Source organism: Sphaeramia orbicularis, chromosome 18 (assembly GCF_902148855.1).
Source record: "Sphaeramia orbicularis chromosome 18, fSphaOr1.1, whole genome shotgun sequence".
Taxonomy (NCBI): domain Eukaryota; kingdom Metazoa; phylum Chordata; class Actinopteri; order Kurtiformes; family Apogonidae; genus Sphaeramia; species Sphaeramia orbicularis.
This window is the reverse complement of record NC_043974.1, coordinates 37,690,750-37,712,679: the sequence shown is the minus strand read 5'-3', so window position 1 is coordinate 37,712,679 and position 21,930 is coordinate 37,690,750. Positions and strand designations below refer to the sequence as shown.

Below are 21,930 nucleotides of genomic sequence, written 5' to 3'. Positions count from 1 at the left end.
CTTTTCAAACACATGCACTGATAGGTTAATTAGTGAATTTAAATTGCCCATAGGTGTGAATGTGAGAGTGATTGTTTATCTCTATATGTCAGCCCTGAACTGGCGACATGTCCAGGGTGTACCCCGCCTTTGCCCTTTAATAGCTGGGATAGGCTCCAAGTGACCCCCATGACCCTAGTGAGGATAAAGCGGGTTCAGAAAATGAATGAATGAATGAATGAATGAATGAATGAATGAATAAATCTGACTGGACAATAGAGCACAAACGACTAAGGCAAGATATAATTAAAACAGCAAGGAGTTAGATAAACTACAATAAAGTTTTCTGGCTTTTTTGGCCATATTTACAATATACTGTAGAGATCTGTAATACAGAAACATTAAAATCAACAGATGACTTCACTTCAGTTGATTTAACTTTATGTGTCCCAGTGGCGGAAATTCAAGGCAAGAGGAACTTGTTCAGTTTTAGTTTGTGGTTTTTTATTTAGAAATATTCTGTATTTTTCTTGGCCGACCCCAGATGAGTTAGATTCCAATGAAACAACAGGATTACTGCAGATTATTTATCTATTTATTAATCTTATTTTGTACTTTTTCTGTATTTTGCTGCCAATCTGCTCCTCTACGCTCCAGTCCGGTAGATGGTAGTAATGGTCCTTAAAAAACAAACAAGCAAACAAAAATGATAAAATAAAATAAAATAAAATCACATTAAATGACATTAAATTAAGTTATTAAGTAATGGACCTTAAGCTGTTTACCGCCAAACCGTAGAAGAAGAAGAAGAAGAAGAAGAAGAAGAAGAAGAAGAAGAAGAAGAAGAAGAAGAAGAAGAAACATAGGAAGAATTAGAAGAATTATTATTATTATCTGTATTTTTGTTTTATTTTATTTTATTTTAGTTTAGTTTATTTTAGTTTTTTCCTGCTAATCTACTGTACCACATTTCAATCTGGGAGGTGGTGGTAATGCACATGTTAAGTTGAGTGCTGGCCACCAATCAAAACCAAAGAAGAAGAATTAGTAGTAGTAGTAGTAGTAGTAGTAGTAGTAGTAGTCAGAGGTGGGTAATCCCAGCTCCATAGAGTAAAAGTCCTGCCTTTTATTTGTTCCAACCACTTACGGAACCAGCTCATTTTGGATGAACACAACTCCTCATCCAGGTAGATGGGATAATTAGTGGAATCACCTGTGTTAAGTGAACAGGTAGAACCAATACGTGGCAGGACTTTTACTCTATGGAGCTGGGATTACCCATCTCTGGTAGTAGTAGTAGTAGTAGAAGAAGAAGAAGAAGAAGAAGAAGAAGAAGAAGAAGAAGAAGAAGAAGAAGAAGAAGAAGAAGAAGAAGAAAACAGCAGCAGCTGAATTATTATTATTTTTCTTCTTCTTCTTCTTCTTCTTCTTCTTCTTCTTCTTCTTCTTCTTATTATTATTATTATTATTATTATTATTATTATTATTATTATTATTATTATTATTATTATTATTATATTAATTTTATTTTATTTTTCCTGCTAATCTAGTGTCCCACACTCCAGTCCGGTAGGTGGCGGTAATGCACATGTTAAATCGAGTGCCGGCCGCCAATCAAAACCAAAGAAGAAGACTTAGCAACAGTAGTAGTAGTAGTAGAAGAAGAAGAACAGAAGTAGAAGAAGAAGAGGAAAGAGCAGCAAAAGAAGAAGAAAAAAAAGTAAAAGAAATAACATCAGTAGCAGAAGCCTCCCTGCCATGGGGTCTAACGGGGCTGTGGTGTCTCCTGTCAGGGACAGAACCCCTCTGTCCCAGACCCAGCTGGACTTCCCTGGACAGCCGTACTCTGTGTGCGTCCTGAAGGTTGGGTACTGTCAGTCTGAGTCCAACGGGACTTTTAAAGCAGACGGTACCATCACCCTCATAACGGGACCTAAGACTATTCTGGTGGACACCGGCGGGCCGTGGGACCGCGACTTTCTGCAAATGAAACTGCAGGAGAAGGGCCTGGTGCCGGGGGACATTGATGTGGTCGTGGGTACTCATGGACATTCAGACCACATAGGGAACCTGAGTCTGTTCCCTGGAGCTGTGATGATAGTGGGCTTTGATATGAATGAAGGGGACACCTACTGTCCCAATGGCCTGGCAGAGGGACAGCCTTATTCTGTAGATGAACATGTAAGTGGAGCTCACTGCCTCTGCTTGGAATCCTTTAGCAAACTAGTGCAGGGGTGTCAAACATAAGGTCCGTGGGTCAAAGGGTCCAATGTGGCCCCTGGAATGAATGAAATGCAAAAATTATCATGAAGATATTATCAGTCATTTTAGTTAGGGGCCAAGCAAGTGGTCCGACCCATAATAACCTAATCTTTCTTGGTAGTTCTTCTCGGTTCAGCTGGACTGGTTTAGCTCTTTTTGAAAATGTTTCGTCTCTCATGCAAAATATTTTTTTAGTTCTGAAAGAGAAGAAGATGAAGAATGATGACCTGGGCAAATGAGAACCTACACAGACTAAAAAATACATGTTACAAAATGTGAATAACCTGAACAAATATGATCAACCAGAAACCATAACTGGAAAGAAAAAAAACTGGAATTTTAATATCATTTCTGTTTTCAAATATTGTGTGCCTCTGTAGATTTACTTCAATTTGTAATGCACATGTGTAAATAATAAGGGGAGGTATAAAATTATAAAATCACACTTTTTTTTTTCCTCAGGAATTTTGTGTTCACGTCTTTTAAAATGAGAGTTTGTAGATGTTATATTACCACAATATAATTTTATGTTTTTTGCACTAAAACACATAGAAAAGTTTGGCGTTATTGTTATTAATAGGTTATTGTGTTATCATTTTACTGGTCCAGCCCACTTGAGATCATGTCAGACTGTATGTGGCCCTTTAACTAAAACAAGTTTGACACTCCTGCTTCTTTTTTTATTAAATACTTAATGTAGAACAACACAGTTTACATGACAAATATAGACGTTTCATAACAATCATGTAGTGATCAGTCACAATAGAAGTCATAAATACTCAATTATAATCATGTACAGACGGAAAGAAGAGAAGAAAAAGAAGATAGGAAAGAAAAAAAAAGTATGCCAACTTACACTAGGGGTGTCAAAGTTCAGATGAATATATTAAGAGAAGTACAGATTTCAACAGTTTTGATTGCCTTTTGCTTTTCAGAGTACTTAATTGAGATAATGTATAGTTTGACAGTTTTATAGAATGCAGTAAAGCATGGCTTTTTTTTGCTGAGTATTTACAATAATGAATGGGAAATTTTGACATTAGAATTAAAAGATTAATCAGGTGTAGCAAATCACTTTTGAGCAAGCTACTTTCAGAATGTCCAAACAATACATTCCAACAAAACTTTCAATGTTATTGTGAATAAAATCCCAAAGTTTTTCCCAAAACGTTTTAACAGTAGGGCAGTGCCAAAATAAATGAATAACAGTTTCAGGACATTCATTGCAAAAGCTGCAGTTTATATCAATGTGTTTCTTAAATCTATTTAGTTTGACACCCTTCCTTTAATCAGATGCATCCACTAACCTCACATTTTTATCTGTTTCTGGAAAACTTTTTTCATATCTTTTGCCTATGAAGACTTCAGTCTGTGTGAGGAATAAACACACTTAGTTTTCTGATTTTTTTTTTCCAAATATAATTACATCATCAGCACAACTCAGTATATTAAATTTACTCCTTAAAAGTTGACTCTATGCAAGTCATATATTTGTCACAATAACCCAGTGGTTCCCAACCTTTTTTGGCTCCTGACCCCATTTTAACATCACAAATTTCTGGCAACCCCAGACATTCAAAACAGACTTTTTTTTTTTGGCTAAAATTAATTTGTTTTTGATCGTGTAATAGTTTGCTATACTATGTTGCAAATAAACATTAATTTTAGGGAACATTTAGGCTATATAATGTACATTTTTATTAGTAAGTTTTAATTTTTAAATTTTTTAAAAATAAATTATTAGAAATTTCTGGTGACCTCAGACATTCGAAACAGAGACGTTTTATTTGCTAAAATTAATTTGTTTTTGATCGTGTAATAGTTTGCTATAATATGTTGCAAATAAACATTAATTTTAGACAACCTTTAGACTGTGTAATGTAAATTTTTATTTGTAAGTTTTATTATTTTTTTTTAAAAATAAATTATTCGAAATTTCAGGTAACCGCAGACATTCAAAACAGACATTTTATTTGCTAAAATTAATTTGTTTTTGATTGTGTAATAGTTTGCTATAATATGTTGCGAATAAACGTTAATTTTAGACATTTAGATTATATAATGTAAATTTTTAGTAATAAGTTTTAATTTTTTATCTATTACTAGAAATCTCAGGCGACCCCCATTTGAATTCCAGGCGGCCCCACGTGGGGTCCCGACCCCATGGTTGAAAAACCCTGTGATAACCTTTCTGGCCAGACCTGTAGGAAAAGGAAAAAAGGAACCCCTAACCCCACGGATATTCAGATATGTGTAGTTTGATATGTTCCACTGTTTCCCCTCAGGCTGTGTCAGCTTGTGTAAGTCTAACACACTGTCCTGTCTCTGTCCTACAGGTGTGTGTGCTCCCCACTCCAGGCCACACAGGACAGGATGTCAGCGTCCAGGTCAAAGGAACCTCGGTGGGAACGGTGCTTGTTGCAGGGGACTTATTTGAGTGCTGCTCAGATGAGGACAGCTGGCAGAATCTGAGTCTGAACCCCGCTGTGCAGAAAGTCAGTCGCAGGCAGGCGTTAGAGACGGCTGATGTCATCATCCCAGGACATGGACTTCCCTTTAGGGTCATCAGAGACTGTTGAACACACTCTGAAAATGAGTCACTTTTATGCTCATGAATGTAATAGTTTAACAGACACTGATGTCATGAGTAAATTCCCTCTCCAGAAAGATGATCTCACTCACTGTCTTTCTCATTTTCTTTTAATATACACTATGTGGACAAAAGTATTGGGACACATTGAATTTAGGTGTTTCTTTTCTAACAGGGGTCTGGGATACAAAAGAAAAATGACTAATGTATAATATAGTTTTATACTGTGTTGAATATCATTACATTACATCAGTTAATTTTGTTTAATTAAATTATCTTTGCTTCCAAAATACCTCAGATGTTTTTTTTACTTAATATCCCTCAAAGTTGATTTACATTTTTTTTTTTACCCATGGCTATGTTTTTTGTTTTTTTTTTTTAATTTAGTTTTTATTGAGGCATAAGAGACACAACATCATCCAGCCACATTAATCTGTTACATATTCCTCTCAGTGTACATATTTAAAAACACATTCTTCACCAAACAAGGTACAGTGAGGCTAATATGTTTCTGGTTGTGTCTGTCCCATTTTCTTAGGGGTTAAAGCTGCATGACTATGATTTTAAATGTTCTACCTCGAAATTTCTAAAATATTTTCCATGCTTTGACTGTAAATAATAATTTTCTACCAGAACTGACCATCTACTTTATTCACGTCTCACTTAGAAAGAAAAATCTCCCATTAAACTTTAAGGAAATATTAATGTTTATAAACTATATAGACAAAAATATTGGGACACATGGCTACAGCTGTAAGATGTTCATGTTCATGCTGATTTGAGATAAACATCTACCACTGCTACTAATTACAGTGGCCTGAGGTGCAACAGCCCAAAAAATTATCCACTATAAGAAAAAAAAAACCAGCCCAAAAAATGATCCACTATAAGAAAAAAAAACAGCCCAAAGTTTATCCACTATAAGAAAAAAAAGAACCGGCCAAAAAATTCTCCCCAATTTTTTAAATAACTTTATTTTTTAGTGCACCGGGTAAACAGCACCCCCTTACTTACCTCCGCCAAGGAGGTTATGTTTTTGCCAGGGTTTGTTTGTCTGTTTGTTTGTTTGTCTGTCCGTTAGTGTGCAACATAACTCAAAAAGTTATGGACAGATTTGGATGAAATTTTCAGGGTTTGTTGGAAATGGGATAAGGAAGAACTGATTAAATTTTGGTGGTGATCGGGGGTGGGGGGGCCCACGGGGGGGGGGGCCACTGATCAGCCTTGGCGGAGGTCTGCGCTCTCCGAGTGCTTCTAGTTGAAAAGGTGAATGATGTTTTTTTAGTGGCTAATTTTTTGGGCTGTTTTCTTTTTTTTTCTTATCGTGGATAATTTTTTGGACTGTTGTCTTTTTTTCTTATAGTGGATAATTTTTTGGGCTGTTCTCTTTTTTTGTCTTATAGTGGATAATTTTTTGGGCTGTTCTCTTTTATTTTCTTACAGTGGAAAATTTTTTGGGCTGTTGTCTTTTTTTTTCTTATAGTGGATAATTTTTTGGACTGTTCTTTTTTTCTCATAGTGGATAATTTTTTAGACTGTTCTCTTTTTTTCTTATAGTGGATCATTTTTTTTGGACTGTTCTCTTTTTTTCTAACAGTGGATAATTTTTTTGGGCTGTTCTCTTTTTTTTCTCATAGTGGATAATTTTTTTGGACTTTTCTCTTTTTTTCTTACAGAGGATAATTTTTTGAGCTGTTGTCTTTTTTTTCTTATAGTGGATAATTTTTTAGACTGTTCTCTTGTTTTTTCTTATAGTGGATAATTTTATGGGCTGCTCTCTTTTTTTTTTTATAGTGGATAATTTTTTGGGCTGTTCTCTGTTTTTTCTTATGGTGGATAATTTTTTTCAGGTGTTGCACTTCTGGGCCACCGTAACTAACTACTTCTACTAATACTACTTCCACTACTACTAAAACTAATTCTGCATCTGCTGTTTATTATCGTTGATCAAATCATCCCGTCTCTGTCCATATCAGTGGTTTATCTGTCATCTCATGACATGTGAACAGCAGTTTGAAAATGAGAACTTGGGAACAGATGTTCCTTTTTGTTGTAACAGGTATTTCAGGTGTTCTACACAATCTACAACTCATCATTAGTGTAGGACAGCTCCAAGAAAATAACTTTTTTTGTTTTTTTTCCTCAAGAGTTTGCTTTAATACAATAAATAAAGCATGTTCTGCTTAGTATATTTTGTGGCCAGGCAAAGAAAATCAAAATGAAATCATATGTGCCTAATCTGGTGTTTTATCTCACTTGACAATTGGATGGAAACACAGGCACTAACAGAAGCCCATGTATCAGTAGTTTAACATTAACTATGTCTTTAAGGATGTTCAGCCTCTGGAGTTTAAGGAGATGCGTTCACATATTTGTGGGGTTTTTTTTTGTTTGTTTGTTTTTTATTTATCTTAATGTTTTTCATTTCCTGAAACACCAAAAAATGAAAAAATGTCCAAGCAGTAATCCACTCCCAAACATAAATCCTCAAGAAAAGACCTTTTTATTATCATTTGTATGGAGTACAACACGTGATCATTTGGAGATCAGTGGAAAATCTATGATAAGTGTTACGTAAATGAGCATTAGATGTTTGTTCAGTTAATAAGTCAAAGTCTACACTTTCTTGTCTGTTTATCATTAATTTATTTTTTTATTGAGTCCGATAGGTTATTCCTGGGCTTGGAAATAGTTGTGTGACAAATTAATCTTGACCTAACATCTACTTTAGTGTCATGGAATATATACTTGAACATTGTCTGTGGGTGGAAAAAGGAACTTCCCATTGGGTTCAAAGTTAATCATTGAAGATCATTCAATGATTATTCAATCATTCTCTGTCTACCCACTTCAACGGACTTCTCCAGTCTGTGCTGTTTCATGCGAATAAGCAGCTAGTCCCAACATTAACTGATTCTTCAGTGAAGCAAAAGTAGAAGTAATGGTTGAACTTGATTTGTACTTTGTTACTTCCCAACTTAGTTCCCCAGAAATAGTTAGGGCAACAGAGGTAAGTAGATAATCACCTCTGAAGGGGATTATCAACACAGTCTGTGACTCTGAACTCTGTATTTATGAGTCTGTTGCCTGGATATATTATAAAGATAAAGGCCAGCTTTGACTCAGGATGACCCCAGAGTACCACCTCCTACTGTACCTTGGATGTGTGCAGGGTGTGTCCGTTTCTAAATGAGTATTTCTCTATATTTAACCTTTCTTAAGTGATTTATCACCATTTAGTAGAGGATTATCTTCTTTATTTTGCATTTTTCAATGAAAATCAGGTATTTTCTTATATTCAATTTACTGATCATGTAGATGTTAATTAAAGCTCAAATTAAAGTTGAGGGTTATTATATTAAAAACAGGGAAAAGTTAAGAAAAAGTGACTTCTTCAGCAAAGATATTGATAACTGAACTTAAGCAATGGCTTCTTCCTACTCCCTTTCAGGCACAACAGTTGTTCCATTTTCTATTATTCTATTTTTTTTTTTTGTACTGTTTTTTTTTTTTTTATGTTTTGTATTATGTTTGTGTCTGAACTAAACTAAACTAAGCTAAACTAAACTAAACTAAACTAAACTAAACTAAACTAAACTAAGCTAAATTAAACTAAACTAAACTAAACTAAGCAAAACTAAACTAAACTAAGCTAAACTAAACTAAACTAAACTAAACTAAACTAAGCAAAACTAAACTAAACTAAACTAAACTAAACTAAGCAAAACTAAATTAAACTAAGCTAAACTAAAACTAAGCTAAACTAAACTAAACTAAGCAAAACTAAACTAAACTAAGCTAAACTAAACTAAGCTAAACTAAACTAAACTAAGCTAAACTAAACTAAACTAAACTAAACTAAACTAAACTAAACTAAACTAAACTAAACTAAAACTAAGCTAAACTAAACTAAACTAAACTAAACTAAACTAAACTAAACTAAACTAAGCAAAACTAAACTAAACTAAATCAAGTGTCTCCATCCACTGTCATTGATCCAACTCCATGGGTTTTACTGGTGAATCAATGTTGTAGAAGATGACAGTGTTTCCATGGTAACTACGGAGCCTCTGAATGTCCAAATGGGTCATATCGGATGACCATGAAAAGATGACAAACTGTATTTTACACCAATTATTTACATGGATTGCGAGAATTAATGGATCAGCAGGTTTTAAACAGTTTAGATCAGTAGATGTTTGGGTCTTTATGGGTTAAATAACTGGTGGACTTGGTTTTAGGCTGCATTATGTCATTTGGTGTCCTCACAAAGACAGAAGATGTGACTCTATCTGACGGTCCATTTCCATATTTTCTACATATATGAATAATTCTATAACTCACCGATAAGGTACACACACTGGTCATGACAGTGAACAGCTCCCTGTCATTGTTTTCCACTCTGAGATGTATCATGCTAACAATGATTTTAAAAAAAAGATTCTGAGAAAATGTTCCACCACAAAGTATTTATGTTCTTCCATTATAAACTGAGCTGACTTTGTGCACAACAGCACTGTGTTCTGAAACAGGAAAGAGACAAAAAGAACATATTACAACTGTGAAAGTCTAAAATACCACTGCACCACTGTGCTGCCCCTGATACACACTGATTAACTAACGTGTTAGACCACCACCCAATGAAACATTTATGACACAACTGCACTAAATAACAGCTCTGGTAATTACAACAATCAGTTTTAACGTTTCTGTAATGGTTAATACACCAGTATGTATAAGCTCTTTACTGAAATTCCATTTTTAAATAATAATAATAATAATAATCGGCTAAAATTTGCTTAGAGGTCTTATTTCTGTCTTTGTGCAAAAGAAATCAATAGAAGTGAATTCCCAAAGGAACTTTGTGTTGGTAAATGCAAGTTCTGCAAATTTACAGGATTTCAATTCTGTTGCAACATGTTGATGCTCATATGAACTATGTTTTCAGCTCAAAAATGTCCAGTTTCATCACAATTAATGCTATATTTTCATGTCACAAATGGCCAAGTTATATTTGAACTGAATTTACCTGAAAAACAAATATTCTATTCTTTTAGATTCCCCAATTTTTCTCACCAGATTATATACTACATATCACATGTTTTATTTTTACAGGTTCAATATGAAGTATGGTGCTGATCCATCCAATTCTATATTGTTATTTCCTCTTTAGTATGATGATAAACTACACAATAAATAATTCTGATCCTAGTTTTTGCACAGGGATCATTAGTGTAAACGGTGACATGGCTGCCGAGCATCAGTATGATGGGATCTGTAACAACCATGTCACATCCGTCCACTGACACATTTTGTGTTTTTGTGTCAGCTGTTATTGTTTTACATCCACAATACTAACACTTATGAATAAGAGGAGAATTAGCAATAGTAAGTATATAAGTTTATTCCTAATAAAGTACTGGTACTGACCAGAGCATCATGGGTAATGTCACGTCCGTCCACCAGCAAAAGTTTTCACATACACGTGCTATTCCAAATCCAATATTTCTGAAAATAGAGCTTCCACTGTCAAATAATATCAGTAGTCTGTGCACAAATGGATTAGCATTATTTCAACACAGTTCTATGCATTTCTTACTACTTTTTTTTTTTTTTACAAAATTGGCCACTCATTTGACCCCCTAAGTAAATTTTAGCCGTAATAATAATAATAATAATAATAATAATAATAATAATAATAATAACAACAATAATATATCACACTTATATAGCGCTTTCTGGGACACTCAAAGACACTTCACAAACAAACAAAAGAAAAGAACAAAGGGGCTCAAGAAAAAGCAAGTGTGAACAGGTGAGTTTTGAGTAGTGATTTAAAGTTTTCTATTGAGTCCGAGTTCCTGATGTTTTGTGGGAGTTAGTTCCATGCAAAATACTAAAATGTAATTATATATATAGATATTATTGTCAACCATGAATTGGTTGGTGGTGCCAGGCACAACAAATCCCGATTTTATCTTATTTTGGCATCGATCCAGCTGATGTCATTATATCAACTGCCTCTGTATAAGTGCCAAGTTAGAAGTAGATGGAAACAAAATTTATGTTTTTATAGACATGTGAGGTCATTATAGGTAAATGGGAGAAGAAAAAAGATTTTAAAAATTCATTAAAAATTTGAACTTTCACATATTTTTCTTAAAATGTAACCACCTCTATTCTGGGTCACCGGCAATCTATAAACCCAATTTGGTATGAATTCAACCAATAGTTTTGCTGCTAGAGTGTTAATAAACAAAGAAACAAACCGAACCAAAAACAAAACCCCTTGCCTCCCCTTTGGGGTAAAAATAATCCCATTATTGTTTCTTGATTAAGATGTCAAACTATAGTAATTTATTTGCATCCTTGAACAGAAAAATTAGCAGAAAAATGATTTATACTTGATTAATTTCTGACTTCTCAGAGAATAAAAAGAATAAAAAGGTGAAATCAGTCTGAAAATTCTCATTCCTGTTCAAAATATTAAAAAAAAAAAGAAAATCAGAATCTGCATTAAAGCATATTATTATTATTATTATTATTATTATTATTATTATTATTATTATTATTATTATTATTATTATTATTATTATTTCTGATACAGTACTCTATTTTACAAGTGTGTATTTGTGTTTGTGCAATAACTATTTTTATATGTTTTAGCTGTGTTTATGTTTAGTTTCTGTTTTTGTTCATGTCTTTTTTTTTCCTTTGGATTTCGTGACTCAGGGAAACGCACAAGAATTCCAGTGTACCTGTACTGTGATGTATCTGTGCAAATGGAAAATAAAGTCTATTCTATTCTATTCTATTCTATTCTATTCTGTTAGTTTGTTGTTGGTAATTTAGTTTTCTTACCACTGCTTATTACATAATTACTGTACTTTTTTATTATTACTGCTTTATTATTTATTTCCACCAGTACTTTCTAACGTCAAGGTTCGCACACATTTTTCAGGGTCAAATTTAACAACTTTTTAAGCACTTTTAAGGGCCATTTTCACATTTTTCCAGCACATCACCGAATACATATACTCATACTTATTATTGTTATTATTAATATTGTCATTATTTATAACTGAATTGGCCTATGAAAAACAAAGATGCCTTTAAAAGCAGAAACAGTGCAACTACAGGTAAATGAATGACTTTTATGGCTGTAATGGAAACTCAGAGACACACACCCATGACATTAGGTCCTAGTGATAAAGAGGCAGATAACTTTACCTGATGTCGTCGTCTCTAATAAACTCAACCTTTACACCTTCCGCACAAACAGTATATATTTCAACCGCTCCTCCATCCATCCTCCTTTTCATCAGGTGCATGAAGCTGTGATTCATATGTGATTAAGAATCACATTTTGTGTCAGAAGAAAAAGAAAAATCTGTTGGATTTTTTTTGGATTTTTTTTTTTTTTTTTAAATTTAAGGACTTTTGCATCCATCAGCGGACAACATGTGTACAGGAGCGTGTTCTAAAGTCATTGCAGTCTGCCTCTATGTTCTGGCTGCTTTGTCAGTCATCTGCAACATTATGCTGTTTTTCCCTGACTTTAGTACCGAATATGCAGCTACCGACAGGGGTGGCGAGAACCGGATCACCGCGGAGGTCAAATACATGGGGGGGCTGATAGGAGGAGGAATCATGGTAAGGATGAGATTTAATGTCATCAGTGTCAAACTTTCCAAAAATGATGGTGATGTTCTTGTGGATAATATATGTTAGATGTGTGAAACTTACAGTTAGACTTAAAAAAAAAAAAGTTTAAAAAAGCGTCTCTTTTTGGCGATAACAGCATTATTTGTGTGATAAAGGTTTGATGTGGAAGATTTATGTTCATGTTAGAGTCTGTTCTGTGAGGGCGCTGGTCATTTTTTAATACCGCCAAAACCGGCCCACCAAAGGCTCCGATCTGGCCTATGGGATGAATCTGAAATGCAAAAATTAGACTGAAGATATGAACGATCAATAATGTTAAAATCATGTTAGTTAAGATTCCACATCAGACCAATAAAATACTATTATAATAACCTATAAATAATGACAACTACAGTTTTTTCTGTTTATTTCTGTGTAAAAAAGTTAAATTGCATGAAAATGTTTATATTTACAAATGATCCTTTTACCAAAAAAATGTGAACAACCTGGAATGTCTTAAGATAAATAAGTATAATTTTATCAATATTCTGTCTGTTAGTGAATGTTTTGTGTATTTGTAGATCCACTGTGATCTCTAACTTGTAATGTACATGTGCGTTATGCCTCAGTAATGATAAACTGAAGCAAAACAGTGATAAAACTGCATTTAATTTTCTTAAGAAATTTCATATTTCTATGTTATTTATATTTTTAAAAAACTTTGTAGATGTGAACATTTTCATAATGTAATTTTACTTTTTTTTAGTGTTATTATTTTACCGGTACGGTCCACTTGAGAATGTGGCGCCTGAACTAAAATGAATTTGACACATACATACAAACATATATGCAAACATATGTATATATATATATATATATATATATATATATATATATATATATATATATATATATATATATATATATATATATACACATACACACACACAGACACACATAACACACACACACATATACACACATACACACACATACATACATACATACATACACACATGCATACACACATACATATATACATACATACATACACACATACATACACACATACACACATACACACATATACACACATACATACATACACACATACACACATACATACATACACACATATACACACACACACACACACACACACACATCTTACATATTCTACCTTTAAAATAAGTCATGTGAGACAGGCTTTTAGCTGGTAAAATAAACTTTCTTTGGCTGTTTTGCTGTATTTGTTTCTGAATTCCTGCGGTCTTTCTTGTAATTCAGGGGTGTGTGAACATAATTTAGCATTTTTATATATGACCGGCAAATTTCTGGGAAGAACATGGTGACTAATATAACAGCGACAGGTATCACACAACACACCAGGCTATTGGAACGTCTTCTATACTGGGATTCATGATCCTCCTTCACTGGAAATGATTCATTCATGAAACTTTGTTTTCCTGTCAACGTAAAGTGTGCTTTCTCTGTTATAATGTGTTTGTGTGTGTTTGTTTCTGTTACCAGGTCCTTATTCCTGCCATCCATATTCATCTGACTAGTGCTAAAAACTGCTGTGCTAACCGCTGTGGGGTAAGTCAGTATACAAGTGCATTATTACTGAAATTACATACATTCTGGACCAAGCTAATCGGATGTGTATACAGTTTATGGAAGAAAAACAGACTTATGCCCTGTACACACTAATAGGATATTACAAAAAATGTACATTTTCCTTTGCAGTTGCACTTTTTTTTAAAAAATGCCTTCCAAAGTTTTAAAAAAAAGTACATTTTTTTGATTAAAATTAACAGAACGTCAGTTGTCAGAGATGACTCACTTCCTCTGTAAATATGCATAAACAGCTCATCCTGAGAAACAAAAGAAAAAGTAGTTTAATGTCATTTGAAACTCATGAAAACATTATTATTATTATCATGTTGCCACATTCCATTTCTGTAACTAGAACCTTTTGAATACACCCAAAACACTGGACCTTTAAATACATAATGTTAGAATAGAATAGAATAGAATAGAATAGAATAGAATAGAATAGAATAGAATAGAATAGAATAGCCTTTATTGTCATTGTGTGTACAATGAAATTAGGCGTCACAATGTAACAATATGAATAAAAAAACAATGCTTCAGAAAATAAGAATGGTGCAAATATAAAATTACAAAAACTAAAAAATAAGATAAGAAAATAGAAGATACAATTTTACAAAAGTAAAATAAGAATAGAGCTAAAAGTACAGGGTGTCCCATAAATCTCCATACATAGGAAAAATTAACGTTTCTTGACATAAACCATTTTTATTTATATAATATGCTCTATATGACTGCCATTTTGTCGGGAACACATTTCAATGCGTGTCTGCTGAAGAACTATAAAGAAGAAATATAAAGAAATACATGTTAGAACCATATATGTATGGAATGTATTATGTCTCTTATGTATGGAGACTTATGGGACACCCTGTAGAATAAAAAAAGGCATAGAATATGAACAGACACAATATTTATATTAACAGTATGTAACATTATGTATATATATGAAGGACAGATACTGAATAAATATTGCGTTGTTATTGCAAGAAAAGAAGTTAGTTATAATTGAGCTTTAAATATCTTTATTAAAGTTTTCAACACTGAATCCGTGTGTGTGTGTGTGTGTGTGTGTGTGTGTGTCCTGCAGATGTTCCTGTCCATTGGTTTTGCTGCTGCTGGTGTGGTGGGTGCTGTGTACAGTTTAAGTGTAGCTGCCTTAGGTCTGGCTAACGGACCTCTGTGCTACTGGTCAAATGCAGACAACATAATTCCACAATGGGGGACACCCTTTTTTAATAGGTACATCAACTGCACTGGAGAGTTCTTTCTTTCTTTCTTTCTTTCTTTCTTTCTTTCTTTCTTTCTTTCTTTCTTTCTTTCTTTCTTTCTTTCTTTCTTTCTTTCTATCTATCTGTCTATCTATCTATCTATCTATCTATCTATCTATCTATCTATCTATCTATCTATCTATCTATCTATCTATCTATCTATCTATCTATCTATCTATCTATCTATCTATCTATCTATCTATCTATCTATCTATCTATCTATCTATCTATCTATCTAACCCATATCCCATGTCCATTCTTTTCAGTACTGGCAGTTACCTAGGTGACAAGGACATGTGGAAGTGGTGCAAAATTCCTGAGAATGTGGTTGGGTTCAACGTGGGGCTGTTCTCCACTCTGCTGGTGGCCTCCTGTCTGGAGCTGGTCCTCTGTGCTATTCAGATGGTCAACGGTCTGTTTGGGTGTCTGTGTGGCACATGTGGTGGCAAGGAGTGAAGTGAAATGAACTACAGTAGGGATGACAGAGGTACACTTATAATAATGTCGCTATAAATATGTCTCTTTTATGTCTCTTTTTGTTATGTCTGCCCCTACTGTTGTTGTTGTTGTCTGTGTTGTATAATGTTTCTGTCTTTTTCTTGTAATGTTTCAGTCAGTGAAGACGAATTTCCCCACAGGGACCAATAAATTAAATCTAATCTAATCTAATATTTAAATTTAATTCTAATTCTATATTTATATCAATACCAAATTTCTTATTTTTCTGTTTATATTTAATTTTTCACTTGTTTGTGGTTTTTCCACCCCTCTTTTTCTCTGCACTAGCTTGTTGTATGGTAAATGTGAAATTCCCCCAACGTGGGATAAGTCTTATCTTATCTTATCTTATCTTATCTTATCTTATCTTATCTTATCTTATCTTATCTTATCTTATCTTATCTTACCTTACCTTAAATGGCTGATCGTTTTTTTATTTAGAAAGATTAAGTTAATATTTGAAGTAATAAATTTGTATAGAAATCTTACTTCAGTCTGCTTCAATTCACAAATTCCTTTCAAAGACAAAATGTAGGACATTGTCTCAGTATGTGGGATATGGGACAAAGGATCTAAAGGATCAGAGTGCTTTACAGTCCAAATAAAGTGGGACACCTGGTCACTTTGGAGCAGATATACAGTTAAAAAACACTGAAAGATAAGATAAGATAAGATAAGATAAGATAAGATTTCTCAAGGGGGAATTTCAAATGTACAGGAACACAAGACAATATGCATCAAATACAGTACAAAAATAAAAAGATAAAATATATAAAAGGCGCCAGAGTTTTTTTTTTTTTTTTTATTAATATATTACATTTTGATATTAACATTTCAAAAAGCTGTAGTTCGCAATGTTCAGAGATACAGTCATACTGTAAATGAGTTAAAATATTGGGTATGACTCTAAAGTTAATGAAGGCAGTGAGTAAAATTTAACTTTAAACATATTTGATTTGATTTAGTGATTTATTCCGAACATGCAATGAAATTTAACATATATGCACTAGCAAAACATACATAATAATACAAATATTAAGAATCATAACAATCTTAGTCAGAAGAAAAGCACAATGATTCCATTTACATGCCCGAAAAGGGCATGTAAAAGGCATTTACATGGAAGTTTTCTTTGCTTTTGTTTTTTAAAATGAACTTAAACATTAGTAGAAAGTAAAATGCTTTAAGTTTTAGTAGCTTTTTTATCCAAATGGCAGAGTAGCCAAATTTGTCCTTATCTATCCAAACTAAAACTAAATAAACTTTACTTTTACTTACTAAACCACCTCAGGACCATGCCTTCTTCTTCACTTTGAACAGAAACATGCCCTGAAATAGTGTCAGGATTGAAGGGGCACGTGTCCGCCATCTATTGGTGGGAGGTGGTAACAACATTTGGAAACTATGTGGAGCTGTGGTCTGTTTCAGTCACTTATTTTGCTTAAAAGGTTAAATACTGCAGTTAATGATCCAACTGATGGCTATTGCCTGTTTGCTTAGTTAAATCCAGATGGGGGCTTGACTTTGGCATTTGATCAGGCTGTGTAAATTTTAGTGGGTTAGTGGGACTCAACCTATGAAAATGTTTAGTGTGTGTCTTTGACCCTTTCATGCATATTGGTCACTACAGTGGACAGTTCTTCTCCAGCTGTTCTCTTGTATATTCAAGGGTTTTGTTGCTTTAGTTCCATATCAGCCAACACAGTGGATGCTTATGCACCATCCCATACACTGATATTCACACCATTACTGTAACTTTGCTGTTCTTCATAAACCTGATCTGCAGTGACATGTTTGAGTGTAAATCAATTTCTAATAAAACTGTGAATATGATAAAATGTGAAAAAGCATCAGATTAGATGGATTAAAAATGTTTTGACTTTGTATATCACTTTCTGATATTCAAAAATTAAACACATGGTGTCCAGCGGAGCGGACATTTTTGGAACTCCACAAAAAATTATGAAGGTAGATTTGTTTCTTTATTGCTTTAACCGAAAAAAAAAAAAAAAAAAAATAATAATAATAAAAAAAATCACTTCAATCAAGGAAAAAAAAGTGGTCAAATGCAATTTTTTGGATTGTAATTTGTTTTTTCATTCAAACACTTTTTTTTATTTAATTTTTTTTTAGTTAAAGCAATAAAGAAACAAATCTACCTTCATAAAAAAACTTTTTCTTTTTTTTTTTTTTTTTAAATCAATTGCATTGTTTTTTTATGCCTAAAGAGGAACAAAAACACTCAGGAAAAAAATCTCAACTAAGGTTCTCATAATTCATGCATGAAAGGGTTAAGCTGTGGTCCAGGACTGTATAATAATATCAGCTCTTCTTTATTCTGTGAACAGTAAACTGAACTCCAACACATCATGACCGCTTGAAGGAGAAATGAAGTAATGATAATGATTGCCATTCATCACCATCTGTCATCCTCATCATCATCATCCTCATCATCATCATCGTCATAATCCAAATTATATTGTATTATGCCATGACCATTTCCACACAACTTAACATAATTAATGTGCTGAAGATGCTGTGTACTGAATTTGTGGTATTTTGATATGTGCATTTATGTAAACTATGTTATCTATGCAGAGGCTGAAGGTTTGTCCATGCACTTGTGTCTATGAAGTTTGTGTTGGAGTCATTAAGAGACTGCATTTTCCATTGAGAATCTCAAAGATGAACATAAAGAATTTCGCGACAGCACAAAACAGACTCAAAACAGCATGTGTGAATCGTCCGTATACAATCTTAAAATATTAAACCAATTAGTCAAATGCATCTGTGTTGGATTGTTTTTGTTATGATTTTAAACTCACAAACACAAATATGACATCCCACATACACTCTGCATGTAAACTCTGCAGGGTCGTGTGATTCAACCCTGTATCCACTCAGTCAATGTTTTTTTTTATCGATATAATTGATTTTAAGCTTATCTAAATAAAATGCAAAAAGTGGCCAAAATATTAAGAATAGTGGTTTTCTTTTCTATGCAAGCATTTACATTTTTTATAATCATCTCAAAAGCAAAGAGCAAGTACACTGGCTCCGAAATGAAAACAAATGCCGCTGTGGCATCATAAATGATAAATAAATAACTTTTTTTTTCTATTATTATTATTGTTATAACACTGGTCTACAATTTTTTAGAAATGATTTGCTTCAGACATTAAATGTGCTAAATGTCATGTAATTTTAATAAGATTAATTGGAAAATAAATGACAAAAGTGCCGGTTTGCTGATGTTTTCAAGGCATATGATCAAGTGTTATTACACATATACAGGGTGGGGAAGCAAAATTTACAATATTTTGAGGCAGGGATTGAAAGACAGTGTATGACCAATTAGTTTATTGAAAGTCATGAGAATTTATTTGCCACAAGAAAATGTACATAATAGAAAATGTTTTTATTCTATGTGTCCTCCTTCTTTCTCAATAACTGCCTTCACACGCTTCCTGAAACTTGCGCAAGTGTTCCTCAAATATTGGGGTGACAACTTCTCCCATTCTTCTTTAATAGTATCTTCCAGACTTTCTCGTAATAGTTTTGCTCATAGTCATTCTCTTCTTTCCATTATAAACAGTCCTTATGGACACTCCAACTATTTTTGAAATCTCCTTTGGTGTGACGAGTGCATTCAGCAAATCACACACTCTTTGACGTTTGCTTTCCTGATTACTCATATGGGCAAAAGTTTGTGAAAAGGTATGGATAATAGTGTTAGGTATGATTATGACATCAATATATGTTTGGTTTCAAAACAATTGACGTAGTGCCTGCTGAGAAAAAACAACTAAATGTTCATTGTAAATTTTGCTTCCTCACCCTGTATATTGGTTTATGTACATTTATATAATAGTTTTATAAATCTTCCACTAAATAGAACCTGTAAAGTGAATGTATTCTAATGTGCAGACAGTGTTTTGAAGTAGATCTTGTAGCTCTGAGACAAATATTCCTTTTGAGTCAAACCCATTCTCTCGTTAATTCTTGAATTTCACATTTTGACCCAAGGCTGTATCTTGGAAAGTTCAGCCAACCAGCATTTTTGACTTGATTTTTCTTTATCAGTGACTCTCATGTGGTAAAATTTCATTACTTTTATTCTGGAAGCATTTTCCTTGTAGACCAGTGTAATTACTGCAGCCATACACTGGTGCTAGCCAGGAGGGGGCACTAAAATTCTAATCTTGCCCAAAGCACCAACGTGGACATGTATTTGGCCCTGGAAAAATACACATATTTTTTGTTTTTGCAATTCATGCATGGTTTAGTGTTGCATTGGATAGTCTATAGTCTTCCAGCTCTCAGGATAGGACACTTTTTAAAAAAACAAAACAAAACAAAACAAAACAAAACAAAACAAAACAAAACAAAACAAAACAAAACAAAACAAAACAAAACAAAACAAAATACATTAAATGTGAAATTGTGCCATATCCTCCTCAGACCCTGCAATGCATTTTTGTCCTTTGTAGGGGACAAATTTTTGACAGTTTTACTTTAAAAATTCTGTCCATTGCAAGGGACATTCCATAAATAAATAAATAAATAAATAAACCAAAGTAATTTTAAAAATGTGTCTGGAAAAAAACCCTAAAAACTGTTGCATTATGCAGTTTCCTATCAAGACAATTGTTTAATGTAAAAAAGCAAAATCTTTCTCTTTTCTCGGTCCCGGGAGGATATGCTTCGAGGTAATTAAGTAAGTAAAATTTATTTATGTCGCACTTATTACAGAGAAAACCTCACAAAGTGATTAAAAAGATAAAAGACCGCAAGACAAACTCTGTGGTATACAACAATAAAAGATGTGCAGATGATTTTCAGTCCCAATAATTAAATAAAACAATAACACACAAGACTGACATTAGGTCAGGAGTGTCAGACTCATTTTATTTCAGGGGCCACATTCAGCTAAATTAGATCTGCAGTGGGCCAAACTAGTAAAATAATAACATAATAATATAGAAATAATGTCAACTCTGAACTTTTCTCTATGGTTAAGAGCGAAAAAAGTTAATTTACATAATGAAAAGGTTTATATCTACAAACTGTCCTTTCAAACAATGTGAATAACATGAACAAACTGAAAAAATAAGTGTAATTTTAACAATATTCTGCCTCAGTTTATCATTTACACATATACATTATAATATAAAAATACACAAACATTTAATATCAGACAGAATATTGTTAAAATTGTACTTACTTCTCTTAAGACATTTCAGGTTGTTCATATTTGTTCAGGTTATTCACATTTTCTGTGAAATTATACTTTGTTTTAGTGTAAATACATGAAAATATTTACATTTACAAAGAGAAAAATTTGGAGTTGTCATTATTTTTATGTTATTATGATCGTATTTTACTGGTCCTGCCCACTTGAGATTGAATTGGTCTGAATGTGGAACCTGAACAAAAAGGACTGTTAATATCTTCAGTGTAATTTTTGCATTTCACAAATTCATCCCAAGGGCCGGACTGGACCCTTTGGCGGTCTGGATTTGGCCCCTGGGCTGCATGTTTGACACCTGTGTATTAAATATTTACTGTTGAATTAACCTCCTAAGACCCAACTATGGGTTTTCTGTCCATATTTGCAGACAAAAGTTTCACAACTTTATACAAAATAAATAAATAAATAAATAAATAAATAAGAAAAGAAAAGAAAAGAAAAGAAAACTGTCCACCACAAAGGACATTCCATAAGAATTTTAAAAACTGCATCTGAAAAACTGTTGCATTATGATGTTTTCCAGTACAGGCACTTGTTTAATAAAAAAACAAAAAAAGCTGGTACTTTGCTGACATTTCCTGGGTCTTAGGAGGTTAATGGTCCATATGGTAGAGTTTAAAGTCAAGTTTTGGCAGGACTAAACTGAATAATAATCTTGAATTCACTTCTAGGAGCTTGTATTTCTTCTCTTCTCTCGGCATTAACCCTTTCATGCGTAGTGGTCACTCCAGTGGACAGTTATTCTCCAGCTCTTTTCTCATATATTCATGGGTTTTGTTGTTTTAGTTCCATATCAGCCGATACAGTGGACGCTTATGCATCAT

The 21,930-nt window shown here is 33.2% G+C and overlaps 2 protein-coding genes across 2 annotated transcripts; both read left to right on the top strand.

Moving 5' to 3' along the window:
* Positions 1 to 1,637: 1,637 nt before the first annotated feature.
* mblac1 (metallo-beta-lactamase domain containing 1) lies at positions 1,638 to 4,913 on the top strand. Its single transcript, XM_030162114.1, has 2 exons — positions 1,638 to 2,160; positions 4,578 to 4,913. Exons 1-2 carry the CDS (start codon positions 1,738 to 1,740, stop codon positions 4,818 to 4,820), a joined length of 666 nt encoding a protein of 221 aa, XP_030017974.1. The 5' UTR covers positions 1,638 to 1,737; the 3' UTR covers positions 4,821 to 4,913.
* Positions 4,914 to 12,173: 7,260 nt separating this feature from the next.
* On the top strand, positions 12,174 to 18,398 carry tm4sf21b (transmembrane 4 L six family member 21b). The gene is made up of 5 exons (XM_030162115.1): positions 12,174 to 12,484; positions 14,006 to 14,071; positions 15,177 to 15,328; positions 15,624 to 15,844; positions 18,204 to 18,398. The coding sequence occupies exons 1-4, from the start codon at positions 12,293 to 12,295 to the stop codon at positions 15,811 to 15,813; spliced, it is 600 nt and encodes a 199-aa protein (XP_030017975.1). The 5' UTR covers positions 12,174 to 12,292; the 3' UTR covers positions 15,814 to 15,844; positions 18,204 to 18,398.
* The last annotated feature ends 3,532 nt before the right edge of the window (positions 18,399 to 21,930 follow it).